This window comes from Oryx dammah, unplaced genomic scaffold, assembly GCF_014754425.2.
Source record: "Oryx dammah isolate SB20612 unplaced genomic scaffold, SCBI_Odam_1.1 HiC_scaffold_25, whole genome shotgun sequence".
Classification (NCBI taxonomy): domain Eukaryota; kingdom Metazoa; phylum Chordata; class Mammalia; order Artiodactyla; family Bovidae; genus Oryx; species Oryx dammah.
Window position 1 is genome coordinate 49407736 of NW_024070209.1, and position 19267 is coordinate 49427002.

General features: G+C 42.6%; 1 protein-coding gene and 1 non-coding gene across 3 annotated transcripts in view; one reads left to right on the plus strand and one right to left on the minus strand.

Annotated features, from left to right (window-relative positions):
* Positions 1-19267, minus strand: part of DNAH6 (dynein axonemal heavy chain 6) — a 285139-nt gene that overhangs the window by 74667 nt on the left and 191205 nt on the right. For both annotated transcript variants that reach the window (XR_005718342.1, XM_040224335.1), the window contains exons 56-61: positions 17333-17458; positions 13041-13205; positions 8260-8327; positions 6899-7079; positions 5271-5450; positions 325-558 (exon numbers count right to left, since the gene is read on the minus strand). Coding sequence is in view for 1 of the 2 variants with exons in the window: in XM_040224335.1 (XP_040080269.1) it covers positions 325-558; positions 5271-5450; positions 6899-7079; positions 8260-8327; positions 13041-13205; positions 17333-17458 (954 nt within the window). In the remaining variant the exon portion in view is untranslated. The remainder of the gene's footprint in view (positions 1-324; positions 559-5270; positions 5451-6898; positions 7080-8259; positions 8328-13040; positions 13206-17332; positions 17459-19267) is intronic.
* TRNAE-UUC lies at positions 3632-3703 on the plus strand. Its single transcript has one exon. It is a non-coding gene; the product is annotated as a tRNA-Glu (tRNA).

The following is a 19267-nucleotide window of genomic DNA, read 5'->3' on the forward strand; positions in this document are numbered from 1 at the left end:
GCTGCTGCTGCTGCTGCTGCTGCTGCTGCTGCTGCTGCTGCTGCTGCGTCGCTTCAGTCGTGTCCGACTCTGTGCGACCCCACGGACAGCAGCCCACCAGGCTCCTCCGTCCATGGAATTTTCCAGGCAAGAGTACTGCAGTGGGGTGCCATTGTCACTACACAGCTACTAAAGATAGGACTAAGTTATAGCCCGGGTCCCAGACTCCCAGTGGGCTACAGAGGTGAAGGTAAACCTTTCAGTTACCGGAGTCACTGTGGAGCATTGCTAGGTGCTTATGAGCTCTATCTAATAACATTCACTGTCTAAACTTGAAACAGGTACCTTCTCCAGTCCTGCAGAACCTCGGAGAAAGAAATTCCATTCAGCTTCAGTTAATCTCCCTTGCTGACGCATGATCTCAACACAGAGCATAAAGCTGTAGATCAGTTTATGTTGTTCAAAAAGTCCTCTTGACACATTGACATAAGCAGTTAGGAGAGTCTGTTCCAGCAGTATTTCCATGCGCTGCTGTAGATCATCTGTCCTTACAGACGTCTCAATTGTTGTGTTGAACAACTGTGAAAGAGAACTCTATCAGTGTCTCTGATTTAATTCAATTTTGTGAAGGAAAAAAAATCCTTGCTCTTTACCCGGACTCCCCTAAATTCAGTGACTAAATGTGTAGCAGCACAGGAGGTGAATAGTGTCCAATGATAAAGTCCAGGATTCATCCCCAACTGACACATTTATATGTAGTGTTCTGTGCGTTCCTTTCCTCTCCCTATTTTTCAGAAATGGGCCAATGCCAAATTCTTGACTCTTCTGTAGGGATCATCCTGATGCGGGACAGAAAATGGAAAATGAAGGTGAGCTGGCAGAACCAGTTTCTCATACCCTCAAATCACATTTGACAATCTCTTTGGATGAGAGGTCTAAGTGAAACAGGAGAGAAGGGGGCAGGGCACAACCTTTAAAACAATGTCATAGCCTGAGGACACAACATTAGCTGATTAGAATCAAATAGGTTCAAGATGGCAGGTTAGCTAACTTCCCCTAGACCTTGAGCCTCCTTGTAATATATCAGCAAGCTAAATGACACACCCACAGGTGCCAAGAAAATTCCAAGTGAAAGTCACTCAGTTGTGTCTGACTCTGCGAATTCTCCAGGCCACAATACTGGAGTGGGCAGCCTTTCCCTTTTCCAGGGGATCTTCCCAACCCAGGGATTAAACCCAGGTCTCCCGCATTGCAGGCAGATTCTTTACCAGCTTAGCCACAAGGGAAGCCCAAGAATACTGAAGTGAATAGCCTATCCCTTCTGTACTGCAGGTGGATTCTTTACCAACTGAGCTATCAGGGAAGCTGACAATTTCAAGGTTGACCATAAATTTCAAAATGTGGGCAGTGGCCCAGTTCCTAGAAATCCACCCCCTTCCCTATAATAGCTGGAATACTCCTTCCACTCATGAAATTACCCACACCTACAAAAAGTGACATCCCCATACCCTGGGGCCAGTCTGGTCTTTTGAGATGGTTCACACTGTGTCTGTGGAGTATGTTTCTTTCTAAAAACATTCACTTCTTACCTATCACCTTGTCTATCACTGAATTCTTTCTGTGATAAGACATCAAAAACGTGAGCTTCATTAAGCACTGAGACCAGGCCTGATCTTAGTTAAAAGACGGCAAGTTCAAGTCCCATTCTAGGTTGCATGGTTTTACAGCAGGGCAGGATGTCAGGGTCATGCCCTCTTCGTGGCATTTCCACAAGATAATTCTTAGTGTGTGGGAAGAATGTACAAGACTTTTCTTTGAAATTTAAGAGAAACCAGTTTTAAAGGGGGCTTCCTGGGTGGCTCAGTGGTAAAGGATCTGCTTGCCAATGTGGGAGATACAAGAGACGTGGGTTTGATCCCTGGGTCAGGAAGATCCCCTGGAGAAGGAAATGGCAACCCCCTCCAGTATTCTTGCCTGGGAAATTCCACGGACAGAGGAGCCTGGCAGGCTGTAGTCTATGGGGTGGCAAGGAGTTGGACACAACTGAGCATATACTCTGAGTTTTAAAGGAGACGTCCACCTTGCTTCCTGCAAAGAAATTCTGGGAACCGGTCTACTTCCCAGAAGATTCCCTACACACATTACAAGAATATCAGGAAGGCAGCAGAGATGCTGGCATTGAGGTTTCATGTGAGAAGGACAGAAGCAGCCTCACCCATTTCCTGCCACTTCCAAGTAGCACAAGGGGATGGGGGAAAGAAGATTCAAAAATTCCCAAGGGTCTCAGGCTGTGTGATAAAGCTGAGCAGAGCCTGAACTGATGGGCTTGCCTGGAAGTCATGGGCAAGGGCATCTTGCAGTGGTGACTGGGGAGGGCTGTTCATGGGGCTTCAGCCTTGAGGATCCACAGCACAAAGGGCAACGATGTGAGGTGAGGTCAGAATGCCCAATCTTTTGGTCACCTTTAGAGGGTCAAGATGCATTGCTCATGGGGAGATCAGGTAGGTCAAAGGTGGCTAGCTGCTGAAACCAGCTGAGGACCAAGGCAGATCGGGATCAAGAAGTGTGCTTCACTCGCCCCTAAAAAAGCTGCACAGCCCTTGTGCAGGCCTTGCTGTATCCACTTCTCCTGCCAACAGGATGGAGTACAAGAGCTGACTCTCAGGCTCCTCACCAAAAGACAAACCTCTATTCCCTAGAATTAAAAGCCCAGAGAGCTCTACTCAATACCCTGTCATGACTTACATGGGAAAAGAATCTAGAGAAGACTCTTGAGAGTCCCTTGGACTGCAAAAAGACCAAACCAGTCAATCCTAAAGGAAATCAACCCTGAATATTCATTAGAAGGACTGATGCTGAAGCTGAAGCTCCAATACTTTGGCCACCTGATGTGAAGAGCTAACTCAATAGAGAAGATCTTGATGCTGGGAAAGATGAGGGCAAGAGGAGAAGAGGGTGACAGAGGATGAGATGGTTGGATGGCATCACTGACTCAATGGACATGAGTTTGAGCAAACTCTGTGAGACAGTGAAGGACAGGGAAGCCTGATGTTCTGCAGTCCATGGTGTTGCAAAGAGTTGGACATGACTTAAAGACTGAACAAACAAAACAAAAATATGTGTATGTTTAACTGACTTATTTTGGTAAACACCTGAAACTAACACAATACCCTAAATCAACTCTACTTCAATAAAAATTGTTTTTTGTTTTTTTAAAGAGCTTCAAGGAGGCATACCCTTATTCTAGAGAATTGGCAGAGTTTGGTCAACAAAGAATAATGGAATTGCTACTTTAACACATTCAGAAGAAAAGAGGATGGGGTGTTCTTTAACAAACTGACAAGAGGCAGAGTTTAAAGTCCAAGGAAGAGGTGGTAAGTTTGGCACTCAAATAAAACATAGTGAATCCTGACACACTCTGAATGATTTCAGTGTGAAATGGATTTATGGATGGTTTGGTAGAGGATGTCTTGGCTAGGGCTGTCACCTGCAGTTGTGTTTTGGGGTTCTAGTTTCCCTTCCAAATGGCAAAATTCCAGTGTTTTGATGATTCATCCTACAATTTTTTTTTAAATGTCAGTCCAACATATTTTCAGAGCATCTTTATTTTTATTGCTCGAAGGAGATTTTAAAATCTTGAAAAGCTGGAAATTCCCTGGTGGTCCAGTGGTAGGACTCAGTGCTTTCACTGCTGAGAGCCTGGGTTCAATCCCTGGTTGGGGAACTAAGATCCCTCAAGCTGGAAGGCATGGTAAAATGGAAAAACAAAAACCTTGAAAAGCATGAATTGCAAAACACCCCTGATGAGAAAAGCATTATCAGAGTCTTTTAGGTGGAATGAAAGGATTTACCTTTCCTTAGCTTGCTTGGTCTAATATGTGTGTGTGTGTGTATGTCTGTGCTCAATCATCTCCAACTTTTTGTGACCCCATGGACTGTAGCCTGCCAGGCTTCTCTGTCCATGGGATTTCCCAGGCAAGAATACTGGAGTGGGTAGCCATTTCCTTCTCCAGGGGATCTTCCTGACCCAGGGATCGAACCTGTGTCTCTTGAGTCTTGTCCCTTAGCAGGTGGATTCTTTACCACTGTGTTACCTGGGAAGCTTGCTTTAATATCCACCAAGTAAAGGGGGAGATGGCAACCCCTTGTGAGAACAGCAACCCTGCCATTAGGAACAAGTGAAAATGGCTTGTAAAGGCTGCTACAACAGTTGCACATCTTGTTGGAAGAGAGCCCAGGTGTGTCTGCACAACGTGCCTCCTATTTCTCTCAGTTCATTACCATTCTCTCCTGCAGCTCCTACTGCTGCCGGCCCCCTGACCATACCAAGAGGACTAAACAAGACATCTAGAGGAAAAATTTGGTCTAGTGTATGAAAATTGTCTGAATATTTCAACATCTTTTTTTAAAATTAATTTTTATTGGAGTATAGTTTCTTTACAATGTTGTGTTAATTTCTTGCTGTAGAGCAAAGTGAATCAGTCATAAGCATTCATATATCCCTTCTTTTTTGGATTTCCTTCCCATTCAGGTCACCACAGAACACGGAACAGAGTTCCCTGTGCTATAGAAATCCCATGGACGGAGGAGCCTGGTGGGCTGCAGTCCATGGGGTCGATAAGAGTTGGACACGGCTGAGCGGCTTCACTTTCACTTTCATGCATTGGAGAAGGAAATGGCAACCCACTCCAGTGTTCTTGCCTGGAGAATCCCAGGGACAGAGGAGCCTGGTGGGCTTCTGGCTATGGGGTCGCAGAGTCAGACATGATTGACGCGACTTAGCAGCAGCAGCAGCAGTGCTATACAATAGGTTCTCATTAATTATCTATTTTATACATAGTATCAATCATGTGTATATGTCAATCTCAATCTCCCAGTTTATCCCACCTTTCCCTTGCCCACTTGGTAGCCATACTGTGTCTTTTTTTTGCAGGGCGGGGGGGTGGGGGTGGGAGGGTGGGGCACACTTTGCAGCCTGAGGGGACCTTAGTTCCCTGACCAGGGATTGAACCCATGTCCCTTGCATTGGGAGTGCAGAATCTTAACCACTGGACCACCAGGGAAGCCCTCACCTATTTTCATTGAGGGTCAGAAATTACCTCTTCACTCCTGAAGTGGAAGTGAAAATCAGTCATGTCCAACTCTTTGTGACCCTATGGACTATAGCCCACCAGGCCCCTCAGTCCATGGGATTCTCCAGGCAAGAATACTGGAGTGGGTTGCCATGCCCTTCTCCATTTCACTCATGAGGCACTGATACATTTCTTTAACAACAACAACCACACACTTACCTGTTTAAAATATTTTAGTGAGTACTGATACATGGGATCTATTTCTGAGAGACTTGCAATGACGAAGTACATAACAGAGCCTTGAGTGGCCACAGGACGATACTTCTCACGAGCGATGTTTATCATCCGTTCAGTAGACTCAGCTTCCTTCAGTCTGATTTTAATGGCACCAGAAGTGATCTGAATAAACATAAGAAAACAAGTCCTTGAGGATGTGCTTCCAAAAAATGGTGGGATTTAGGGAACATATCCAGTTAGGTCTAGGAAAGAAAGTAGATGACAAATTCATGATTATAATAAGGAGGCTCCCCAGACACATGACTCAGTCTCAGGACTCGGTGACCTTCTAACTGAGCTGACCTCCTTTCCAGGCAGAGTTAGGGATGGGCAGAAGAAAATAAGCAACACAGGAGACTGGGGGAGAAGCGCAGCAGAATTTCTCTGAGCCTGGAACCTGGGTGCCTTCTGAAATGGAAGCACTAATACCCAGTTGCTCCCTGGCTTCATCATGAGCAGTCCTCAAGTGATCCAGGGTTCCTGTAAAGAAAGGAGATAGGAGGGGAGAAAGGATATTCCTGAAACTGCTCATGAGAGGGGGTGGAGAGAGCCCGGAAGGCAGTGGTACCACATTCCACTCTGGAATAACAAGGAAATCTAATGTTCTCTCTCTTTTCCTGGTACTCCAGGTATACCTACAGGGAAACCCAGGGGTGGAAGCTATTGTTTGAGAAGGGTTATTGGCTCAGTGTTAAAGAATCTGCCTGCTAGTGCAGGAGACGCTGGTTCAGTCCCTGGGTTGGGAAGATCCCCAGGAGGAGGAAATGGCAGTTCACTCCAGGATTCTTGCCTGGGGCTTCGGACAGAGGAGCCTGGTGGCCTACAGTCCAAGGGGTTGCAAAAAGTTGGACATGACTTAGTGACCCAACAGTAACAGCGTAATCCTAAGTAAGCTAGAGATGTTGTCAAGGTCTCTCGCTGCTCTCTTGGTTTTCTGTCTTTTGGTTTTGTGGCTTTGGGGAGCCTTCTGGCCAGTGGGGTTTTCAAGATTCCCATCTCTGCCTCCTTCAGTCTCTCTGCCTTTCCCTATTGCTGTCTGTCCCTGTTCTGTTCATTGCTCTCTCATCTTCTTTAGGTGTGGACATCCCTAGGTTGGGAAATCCTCTGTCTTGAAGTCACAGGGTCTAGGGCAGGGACTATGAGCAATCACTATGGAACCGCTGACCTATGAACTATAGGCAGGAAGTGGCAGTAAGTGCAGCCTGGGAGCAATCAATCCTGACTCTACTCTTTTTTTTAAAAAAGAAAAATTTTAAATTTATTTTTTAATTGGAAGAAAATTGCTTTACAGTGTTTTGTTGGTTTCTACTGTACAACCATGATATCTCTACTCCATAGGAAGGATGTCTTCAAGGCAACACCTTGCAAACAGAAACTAGTTTACAGATACAGATGATAGGATACTGGCGAGAAGTCCCCACTCACGAAACTAAAGAAAGCCCATGCATAGCAATGAAGACCCCACAAGTTAAAAATAAAATAAAAAAACTGGCAGGACCCTTAAAGGGTGCAGTTATGTCTTTTGAAGTAACACACTGTTTATAAATAAATAATAAAAATATTTGACTTGCCTTTGAATCCTGGAGTGTATCAATGAGTTCTTCATTGTCCAGAATATTTCCCTCAGATGTGAAGAGCATTTTCAGGATTTTCTCTTCAATAGCTTTCAGTTGGTTTTTATCAGTGTTGATCCTCACGATGAGCTTGATCCTTTGTTCTTCCAACTCAGGCTTCTCGAGTCGCACAACATCACTGGTGCCAAAGTGAATCCCTAAGTTAGGTCTTTCTCAGGGCTCTAGGGTTCTATTTTTCTTTCCGAATTTCTCATTGTTTGTATCCTGAATACTACTTGCCTAAATATTAATGCTACCAGCCAAATCCTAGTGCATAGGCCCCTCTTTTGCTGGGTGTCCCCAGGGACTAGCTGCATTACGTATACATTTTAATTCTTTATCTTAGCTTTCAGAGGCCTGCTCCTGACCACAGTTCCCATGGCTTTTGCTCATCTTAGGAAAATCTGCTCAGTGCTTCATTTCTCTAATCATTCAATTTCTGTTTTGAACGGCTGCTTGTCCCAAGCTGAAAATGGTGCCTGGAACATTCTTTTCCTACTAACAGGGGAGACTCATGAAATCCCACCACCTCTCTGAAACAAATCTTGGTTGCATCTAAAAAAGGGGCTTTATTCATGATGAGAAAGCACAGGATGCTGGCCCCAGATAGCTAAGGTGCATATCAAGGGAATGATTTCAGGCAGCCCAGATTCTTGCATCTTCCCACACATAGAAAAGCACTTAGATTCCTTAACTTGACTTAATCCAGTTTTCTTTGGTAGTGGTGGTTTAGTCGCTTAGGTGTGTCCGACTCTTGCAACCCATGAACTGTAGCCTGCCAGGCTTCTCTGTCCATGGGATTCTCCAGGCAAGAATACTGGAGTGGATTGCCATTTCCTTCTCCAGGGGATCTTCCCGATCCAGGAATCGAACCTGGGTCTCCTACATTGCCAGCATATTCTTTACCAACTAAGCTATGAGGGAAGCCCTTTTAGAGGGAAGTTTTCTTTAATTAACAGCAATCTTTTGGTTACTTTGTTGCAAAAACTCTTGAATATCCTGGCTCCCCTCCTTGCATCCTCAGAGCAGTCCCTCAGAATAATCTGAGAGTCTTGTCTCCCAGGCTCGAAGCCCTCAGAATGTCCACCAAATAACACATAAATCTCAAAAGAAAAAGAAAAGAATAAAGGGGCTATACCTCTAGCTTCTCTAGTCTAAACATGCAAACTGATGTCTCCCCTCACTTGCCCTTTCATCATTTACCCCTATCTCTCTATTTGAAAGTAAATCTTTTTCTTTAAGTCAAAATTTCTAAACAAAATATTAGGAAATCTTTGCTCTCCCTGCCACTCCCTCCCCACCTGCCCTTTGTTTTTTACCTTAACAACTGATCCTCCAGACCTGATCTGGTTACAGTGAAATTGATGATGGTAACTTTGATGCACACCTAGAAGAGGAGCAGAGAGTAACTGGTTCAGACTAATAATATATGGACGGCTTTCTTTTTTAGAACAGGGCTCATTGCTGCTCAGCTGGATGTATTCCAGGTCTAATGGTGAACACATTTGCTACCCACACAAGGCAAGCAATAAAATCCTAGTCTCATTAAGTTCTCTTTTAAAAAAATTATTTAATTATATTATTTGGTTGCACTGGGTTTCAGTTGCAGCACGTGAGATCTTTGATCTTCATTGCAGCATGTAGAATCTTTAGCTGCGGCATAATTGTGGCATATGGGATCTAGTTCCCTGACAAGGGATCGAACCCAGGCTCCCTACACTGGGAGTGTGGAGTCTTAGATATTGGACCACCAGGGAGGTCTCATGTCTCACAAAATTATAATGCAATTTTCTCTACTGCCATGAGTGACAATCTTGCTCCTCAAATGCCACCATTAGAGAATTGTATTTTACGGAAAGGTAAGCCAGTGAAAGGTTAGAAAGAAGCAGACTCAAATTCTAGCTGTACCTGTCAGTGTGTATGTGATGTAGAACAAGCCAGTCCATTCTGAGCTTCAGGTCCTGATCCTTAAAAATTAGGAAAATAGGGGACTTCCCTGGTGGTTCAGTGGCTAAAGATTAGTGCTTCCAATGAAGGGGGTGCAAGTTCAATCCCTGGTCAGGGAACTAAAATCTCACATGTCATGTGATACAGCCAAAAAGTTTTTTTTAAGAGAAAAATTGGGAAAATAGGAAGCAAGAATGCATAGGGTATTTGTGAGGCTAAATGGGCTAATAAAAATCACTTATAGTGACTTTCACATTGCTTACCTTTGTTAAAAAGAAGCTATATGACTTTCACATAGTTTGTCTGTGTTAAAAAGAAACCGTTGATACTAGAGTTTTATATACTTTGTCTCATCATACTATTTTTATGAAAAATTGTTGCTATAATATTCTGATATCACTTGTATACAGAAACTCGCTCTCTTGTGTCCGACTCTCTGAGACTCCATGGACTGTAGCCAGCCAGGCTCCTCTGTCCATGAAATTCTCCAGGCAAGAATACTGGAGTGGGTTGCCATTTCCTTCTCCAGGGTATCTTCCTGACCTAGGGATTGAACCCGGATCTCCTGTATTGCAGTCACGCTTTACCATCTGAGCCACCAGGGAATAAGTCAACAGCAAAAATCATACAGGTAGTGTTTAAATGTCATTTACTTTATAAACATTCTTAAAAAATTTTAAACATTTTTGTTGACACATAGTTGATTTAAACTGTGTCAGTTTCTGCTGTACAGCAAAGTGATTCAGTTTTATACATATACATACATGTAAACATTCACTTTCCTTTTTATATTCTTTCCCATTTTATGGATTGCCACAGGATATTGAATATAGTTCCATGTTCTGTTCAGGAGGACCTTGTTTTTTATCTACACATATTATTCTTATTTAATCTTCACAGACAAATCCTTGAAGTAAGCTTTATCTCCACTTTAGCTGATTGACTCGATGATCCAAGAAGTGGAATAATCTACCTGCAGTCACAGAGCTCGGATTGGGGAGGTGTGTGATATTCTCCCGAAAGTTAAACAAGTGAGAAACTGAAGGCTGTGAATCAGCACGTGAGTAGTGCTTAGTCACTCAGTTGTGTCCGACTCTCTGCTGCCTCATGGACTGCAGCCCGCCAGGCTCCTCTGTCCATGGGGATTCTCCAGGCAAGAATACTGGAGTGGGTAGCCTATCCCTTCTCCAGGGGATCTTCCTAACTTGGGAATTGAACCAGGGTCTCCTGCATTGCAGGTGGATTCTTTACCAACGGAGCTTTCTTAAATTTAAAATGGCTCTTGGGAAGTGAGCTCTGGCAGCGGCTACCCATCAAGGCTGACAAGCAAAACCCTGACCTAGGCTTGTAAGAGCATTTCCCTCATTTTATGCAAGAAAGGTGTCAATTTCATTCAACCTGAATACATTCAGGGAAGAGAGGCAGCTATAAGGATTCAGTAATTAAAACGAAATGATACTCTTTGGAATAGTATTTTCCAAGATGACTTTTAGTGGGAGTTTTAGAGGAGTGAGTTTGAGGAAAATTCCCTTCTCTCACTCCTTGGACACCAGTAGAGAAGGGGTTGGGGGCCTGTGGGGCTGGGAAGATCCTGCAGAGTTAGTGGCTGTGCCTGGAGCAGAGGCAGCCCCAGGCTATGAGTGGGTGGAGGAGGGGAGTGGGGATGGGTAGGTGGGTAGGTGGAGCGGTCCCTCAGAGCTCCCTGTGGGGAGGGAGAGAGGAATCCCAGCTATCTTCTTTTCTGTTACAACTGCCTCCAGCTCTGCAGCACAAGAGGAGGGAATCGTCTGGATCTTACTGCGGTTCAGAGACTTGTGGATGGATGTGGGGCTCACATAGCTCCCCTCAACAGTCTGAGAGCACGAGGAAGGGGACAAGAAGCCTCTCCTCCAGAGCTCTAAGTACAGACTCCAGACATTAGAATCATGACCCTCTAATGTCTTCGGTCACCAGAGTTCTCAAGCAGGCCATCTTCTCATTTGAGGCTGTCTGCCAGGCACACACAGACATTGACAGATCCCCCCCACCCCTGGAGGCTCTCTTAGGCTCTGAGTCATTTCTCAGCCACAATAAGAGGGGACGAATGGCCTTGATTCCGAGGAGAGAGAATGATTCAGTTCAGTTGAGTTCAGTCGCTCAGTTGTTTTGGACTCTTTGTGACCCTATAGACTGCAGCACACCAGGCCTCCCTGTCTACCACCAACTCCCGGAGTTTACCCAAACTCATGTCCATTGAGTCGGTGATGCCGTCCAACTATCTCATCCTCTGTTGACCTCTTCTCTTCCTGCCTTCAATATTTCCCAGCATCAGGATCTTTTCAAATGAGTCAGTTCTTTACATCAGGTGGCCAAAGTATTGGTGTTTCAGTTTCAGCATCAGTCCTTCCAATGAATATTCAGGACTGATTTCCTTTAGGATGGACTGGTTGGGTTTCCTTGCAGTCCAACGGACTCTCAAGAGTTTTCTCCAACACCACAGTTCAAAAGCATCAATTCTCAGACCCTCAGCTTTCTTTATAGTCCAACTCTCACATCCATAAAAGACTACTGGAAAAACCATAGCTTTGACTAGACAGACCTTTGTTGGCAAAGTAATGTCTCTGCTTTTTAATATACTCTTTAGGTTGGTTGTAACCTTCCTTCCAACGAGCAAGGATCTTTTAATTTCATGGCTACAGTCACCACCTGCAGTGATTTTGGAGCCCCCCAAAATAAAGTGTGTCACTCTTTCCACTGTTTCCCCATCTATTTGCCATGAAGTGATGAGACCGGATGTCATGTTCTTAGTTTTCTGAATGTTGAGCTTTAAGCCAACTTTTTCACTCTCCTCTTTCACTTTCATCAAGAGGCTCTTTAGTTTTTCTTCACTTTCTGCCATAAAGTTGGTGTCATCTGCATATATGAGGTGATTGATATTTCTCCCGGCAATCTTGATTCCAGGTTGTGCTTCATCCAGCCCAGCATTTCTCATGATGTACTCTGCATAGAAGTCAAATAAGCAGGGTGACAATATACAGCCTTGATGTACTCCTTTTCCTATTTGGAACCAGTCTGTTGTTCCACATCCAGTTCTAACTGTTGCTTCCTGACCTGCATACAGATGTCTCAGGAGGCAGGTCAGGTGGTCTGGTATTCTCATCTCTTTCAGAATTTTCCAGTTTGTTGTGAGCCACACAGTCAAAGGCTTTGGCATAGTCAATAAAGCAGAAGTAGATGTTTGTCTGGAGGTCTCTTGCTTTTTCAATGAGCCAACAGATGTTGGCAATTTAATCTCTTGTTCCTCTGCCTTTTCTAAATCCAGCTTGAACATCTGGAAGTTCACAGTTCACACACTGTTGAAGCCTGGCTTGGAGAATTTTGAGCATTACTTTGCTAGCATGTGAGATGAGTGCAATTGTATGGTTGTTTGAGCATTCTTTGGCATTGCCTTTCTTTAGGGTTGGAAAGAAACTGACCTTTTCCAGTCCTGTGGCCAGTGCTGAGTTTTTCAAATTTGCTGACATATTGAGTGCAGCACTTTGGCAGCATCATCTTTTAGGATTTGAAATAGCTCAACTGGAATTCCATCACCTCTACTAGCTTTGTTCATAGTGATGCTTCCTAAGGCCCACTTGACTTCCAGGATGTTTGGCTCTAGGTGAGTGATCACACCATTGTGATTATCTGGGTCGTGAAGATTTTTTTGGTATAGTTCTTCTGTGTATTCTTGCCACCTCTTCTTAATATCTTTTGCTTCTGTTAGGTCCATACCATTTCTGTTCTTTGTTGTGCCCATCTTTGCATGAAATGTTCCCTTGGTATTTCTAATTTTCTTGAAGAATGATTAGATGATTAGAATTCATTAGAATTAGATGTTTCATTAGAATTAGATGATTCATTAGAATGATTGGAGAGCAGAAAAGGAGCACAAGGAAGTGAGATAGGGTGGGGACTGGGGACCCAGCAGTGGGAGAGAGTTGAGTCCCAATCAGAAGGTGAGCAGAAGGGTGACTGGAATCAGTCAGGACTCTGAAGAGAAGCGAGTAGAAGATGGTGGGAAGAGAGAGTGACAGAGGGGAAGAGGGGTTAAGAGGAGTCATTCCTTTCAGCAAGGGGAGACCCATCACACCAGCAAAACCCTCTCAGGCTGGGGGTTCCAGGCCTGCAGCTGTACCTCAGGCAGGTAGTGGGGGTTTGGCAGTTTGGTCGTCATGTAGAACCTGAAGTTTTTATCATAATCAATGTCCGAGTCTCCAAGGCGAATCAGCAGTCGTCCACCACTGATGAAAGTCTGTTTCAACAGGATGGGTTCCAGAGCTGGATCCAGGGTTTCTCTAAGCTTAAATGTTAAAACAATAAAAAATATATTTTCAAAAGGCATTAAATGCATGGCAGCAACTTTTTCAAATTTCTATTCAAACTTTACTCTGAACAGGCAAATTTTTAGTGATCATATTATGAATATTTCTTAAATTCCCCTCACTCCCTCTCACAGTGTACATTTTCCAGAGTTTGTTTCCTTGGTACTCTAGAGATAAAAAATAGGAAGGTTATATATTTATTTGGGCTAATTTTACACACAATTCATCCCCAGGAGAAAGCAGCTAAGAAAGAAGAATCCACAGGGTGGTCCTTGAACAGGTCTCAGACAAAGGAAACTCTGTTCACCTTCATGGTTTTTCTAGGTCAGGAGCAGGGAAACTCCATCCTGCAGGCTGAATCTGGCCCAATGGGGCCTGTTTTGGTGTAGCTCTTGAGCTAAGAATGGTTCTTACCTTTTTAAAGGGTTGTAAAACAAATAAACAAAACCCCCAAAGTAAACAAAACAAAGAAGAGTATTTGTTCAGAGAATATTTATAGACAGACCATGCATACTAAGTTGCTTTAGTGATGTCTGACTCTGTGTGACCCTATGGACAACAGCCCACCAGGCTCCTCTGTCCAAGGGATTCTCCAGGCAAGAATACAGTATGTGACCTGAAGAACCCAAAATATCTGGCTCTTCACAGAAAGTTTGTAGATCTCTACTCTACATGACAGTAATTTGTACTCCCCTCAAAGCAAATCTGATTGTTGGTAAGAAACATGTAGACATTGCCAACAATCTCCATGATAAACATCTTTATATCAGCTTGTATGTGATGGGGGCTTGGGAGCTGCCAAAATTTGATGTAATTTATAGCTAACAAGACCTGGACTTCTCTGGTGGCTCAGGTGGTAGAGAATCTGCCTGCAATGTGGGAGACTTGGGTTTAATCCCTGGGTCAGGGAGATTCCCTGGAGAAGGGAATGACAACCCACTCCAGTATTCTTGCGTGGGAAATCCCATGGACAGAGGAGCCTTGGGGGCTACAGTCCACGGGGTCACAAAGAATTGGACATGACTTAGAGACTAAACAACAGCAATAGCTAACAAATCTATTTTAAATTGCCATGTGGTACCTGAGCATGCAATTTCTTAAAACAAAAGTTTATGAGATAAAAGTTTTCCTTACTACCCACAATACAATGTTGTTCTTTTTACTATTTTTATTTTTAAAAAATTATTTATTTTTGGCTGCACTGGGTCTTAATTGTAGCACATACCATCTTCTTTTTTTAGTTGCAGCATATGGGATCTAGTTCCCCAATCATGGATCAAACCCAGGTCCCCTACATTGGGAGCACAGAGTCTTAGCCACTGGACCACCAGGGAAGTCCCCAGTTTTGTGCTTTTTAAAGTCTATTCTGCGACATGTCCCTCATGGAGGAAGTAGATGAAGCTCCACTTGAGGATTAGTTGGCTACCTGTTCAACATTCTGTTTCCATTCCCTCTGATAATGTTTTCAGGTATTTCCTTAATTTTGTTAACATTTAAAAATCTGTATGACAAGGGAAGATAAGATTTATTTCTACTAAGTGTGACACTGTGATACTTTTGGCACTAAAGCAGAGCTAGTTTTTCTTTTCTACTTTCATGTTGGCTTAATGGACTGAAGTAGTATTTCTTGTAAGGTGTGTGTAACCAACATTACCTTCGTGGCCTGAAGTATTTAGCTATCAAGCAGATTTTTAGTGGACTGGGTCTTTTGCCACTGAAGTGTTCTGAAGTATTAATATACATGTTGGTATTTAAAAGAAAAACAGTCATTAAAGCTGGGCTTCCCTGGTGGCTCAGTGGTAAAGGATCCATATGCAATGCAGGAGACTCAGGTTCAATCCCTGGGTCAGGAAGATCCCCTTGAGGAGGAAATGGCAACCCACTCCAGGATTCTTGCCTGGGAAATCCCATGGACAGAGGAGCCTGGGGGGCTACAGTCCAAGGGGTCACAAAACAGGACTGAGCGATTAAACAAGAACAACGACAACTTGTTAAAGTGACTTTCATCTTCTGGAATCTGCTTTTTAAACCTCCCATCCCCTGTAGTGATCAACTGCATGTACCAAGCCTCTAGAAATTAGTATGTTAAACTAAACCAACTTAATGGAAATATATACCCATAGGACTTGTTTTCCAAAGAAAAATATTTTTTAGAGTAGCACATTTATAAGCCTGCCTAGGAATGATGGAAAGCCATTTGAAAAGTAACTCAGAGCAAGTTTTGTGAATGTAGTGCTTAACTCACATTCCAGCTTTAAAAGTCGTAACAAATGCAGATGAATTTAAAATACATAAAAATCTATTTTATTTCATTAAAAGATAGTGACTGAGATTGGTTAACTCTATTTCACACCAATGGGTGGAGGCAAAGTTTGAAAATATCACCCCACAAATGTAGAAAGCAGTTAGGTGTATAATCTGAGTGACACTAACTCACAGAAAGCAAGAGAGACTCCCTGCCAAAGATTTTTGGAGATCTCACCCTCTCCTGTAACTTCAGGGTTTAAATGGAGGCCTGGGACCCATTACAGAACCTTGTCCATTTTGGTCAAGGTCACAGCCACACATGGAATATTCTTGTGCTCTTTGGATCTCAGACTGGGAGCCTGGCAACTTGCTGTGGATTTTCTATACAATCAAGGCTTCTCAAATGGTTTACTTCACATTTCTGTGCCTCAGATTCCTCATTGGTAAAATGGAATAATAGTAGTAACCACCTTGTAAGGTGCAGTGTGGATCAGAGTTCATACACATAAAACACCACCACCAGAGTCTGGTGTGCAGGAAGCATTCAGTGAGTGATGCGTGTGTGCTAAGTTGCTTCAGCCATGTTCGACTCTTTGCAACCCCATGGACTGTAGCCTGTCAGGCTCCTCTGTCCATGGAATTCTCCAGGCAAGAATACTGGAGTGGGTTGCCATGCTCTCCTTCAGGGGATCAAACCCACATCTCTTGCATGTCCTGCATTGCAGATGGATTCTTTATTGCTGAGCCACCAGGGAAGCCCATCGGTGAGTGGTACCTGTTTCTAATATTAGCTGCACCAGGCCAGGGTTGCAGCTAAGCTGCCCCAGGTCCTTGGTCTGTTCTGAGCTTTTCGCCATTCTGCAGCTGCAGAGATCCTTCTAGACACAGTTACACTGAGACTAAGCTCACAGTATTCATTTACTCATTCTTCTCTTATACAACTAGTATGGGAAATTAAGGAAATAAACTACAATTGTTACCCAGTTTCTTTTGTGTCCAAGGCTGCTGTACATGCTGTCCTCTTTGCCTGGAAAGCCTATCTTTCTGAGTGCTCATGGTGAACTCTTCATACAGGTCACAGCTTAAATGTTACTATTGGTAACCATGACGGTAGTCAGCTCTACCCACCCTACCTCCTTATTAGCTATGTCAGCACTGGGTTTATCTCTTCCAAGTCCCTACCACAAGTTCTCTTCATTTCCTCTGTCTCACTTTTTCTCTCTTTTCTCTGTTTATTGTCTCTGTCCCCAAATAGATAGTCAACTTATTAAGGGCAAGAACCATCTTTGTATTATTTGCCATTGATTCTCAAACAATGTGTGTTGAATGAATGAACAGGTTAAAAAACATCCACTCTTGGAGTGATTTGATTCTGAAGAAATAAAGCACAAAGACTTAAAAAAATATATACTTTTTTTTTAAAAAGTGAAAGTTTATACCATACCACTCAATTGAATTCTAACTTTATGTCTAAGTGGAAAATAATATTTATACTTATTGGGGTGCTTTACTGGCTTCACATCAGTGGTTCAAGGAGACATGCCCTGATGAGGTTATTGCTTTGAATTTCTGGGGCTGCTAATGATCAAGAGTCACATGAGGCCTGAGAATCAGCAGTGTCAGAAGACAGTGGCCATCCCACTTCACACCAAAGCAGTGTCTTCCAAAAATTGGTTCGGTGACAGACCATTCCCCATATGAGAGTGTGTTGTTTAAGGAGCAAAGCAATTGGTTTGACCATTTAGAAAAGGGAGCTGACTGGTCTTTGTCATAATGTAGCCATTGCCTGTACAGGATTTCAGATATGGTCTGAAGGTTGGAAACTAACACAAGGGAAAAAAAAAGTGAAAAAGCAAACCTCTTCCAGTAAGACAGGTAAACCAAGTCGGATCGAATTTTCAAGTGTGCGTAAGAAATTACTATCTGTGAGCTTAATGATCTTTAAACCATTTTTGTTTTCTTTGTTTCTTATCCAGCGGTTTGCCTGTATGAGAAAGCACAGAGTAGGACATTTCAGTTTGTAAAAATGTGAAAGTTTTTAAAGTTTAGAAACTATGTTCAATCTAGAAACAAGTTTGAAAGATTTTACAGAGCAAAGGAAATATTTTGTTTAATGTTTTCATTCATTAAACGAAATGAAAAGACAACCCTCAGAATGGGAGAAAATATTTGCAGATGAAGCAACCAACTAGGAGTTAATCTCCAAAATATATAAACAGCTCATGCAGCTCAATATCAAGGAAAAAACCAAACAACCCAATGAAAATATGGGTGGAAGATATAGCATTTCTCCAAAGAAGACATATAGATAGATAAAAATACACATGAAAAAATTCTCAATATTGCTAATTATTAAAGAAATGCGAATCAAAACTACAATGAGGTATCACTTCATACACTTCAGAATGGCTATCATCAAAAAAATCTACAAACAATAAATGTTGGCGAAGGTGTAGATAAAAGGGAACCCTCCCACACTGGTAGTGGGAATGTAAGCTGGTGCAGCCACTATGGAGAACAGTAAGGAGATTTCTTAAAAAACTAAAAATAGAGTTGTCATATGATCCAGCAATCCCACTCCTGGGCATATATCTGGAGAAAACAAGAATTTGAAAATATATCAATGTATGAATCCCAATGTTCTTGGCAGCACTATTTACAATCACCAAGACATGGAAGCAAACTAAATTTCCATCACAGAGGAATGAAAAAAAGATGTGGTACACCTATACAATGGAATATTATTCAGCCAAAAAAAGAACAAAAGAATGATATTTGCAGCAACATGGATAAATATAGAGATTGCCATACTGAGTAAAGTAAGTCAGAGACAAACATCATATGATACCATTTATATGTGGAATCTAAAACAAAACGGTACTAATGAACTTATTTAGAAAACAGAAATAGAATTACAGATTTAGAAAGCAAACATGATTACCAGAAAGTAAGTGAAAGTGAAAATGAAGTTGCTCAGTCGTGTCTGACTCTTTGCGACCCCATGGACTATAGCCTGCCAGGCTCCTCCATCCATGGGATTTTCCAGGCAAGAATACTGGAATGGATTCCTATTTACTTCTCCAAGAGAGTAAGTAGGGGAGGGATAAATCAGAAGATTCGGATTGACATATACATACTACTATATATAAAATAGATCACTAATAAGGACCTACTGTATAGCATAGGGAACTCTACTCAGTACTCTGCAATGGCCTATATGGGAAAAGAATCTTAAAAAGAGTGAATATATAACAGATTCCCACTTGAAACTAATACAACATTGGAAGTCAATTATACTCTGATTTTTTAAAAAATGTAAAATAAAAGAAAAATCACTCCCCTTGCAAATAAAAACACTTTTAAATTCTAATGTTTGGGATTCTTTTTTGTTGTTGTTCAAACTTGGGACAAATAAAGATTTATTTATTTATTTATTTTACCATCTAGGTTAAAAAAAAAGTTCACACAAGGTGTTCAAGATCCATCTATGAAAATAAAGCTCATACAAGGTGTTCAAGGTTGTCTCTCTTGCTTTCAAATTGACTCCATTTTCTAAACCCCATTTAGAACATGATGAAATGGTTACATAGCACCACTGACTCAATGGACCTGAATCTGAGCAAGCTCCGGGAGGTAGTGAAGGACAGGGGAAGCTTGGCGTGCTGCAGTTCATTGGGTTGCAAAGAGTCGGACACGATTTAGCGATGGAACAACAGCCATTGAGAACAACTGATCCAAGGACTTAGGAGTCAGATAATGGAATTCAGTAAATTCCAGGAAAGCTGGCCCCAAA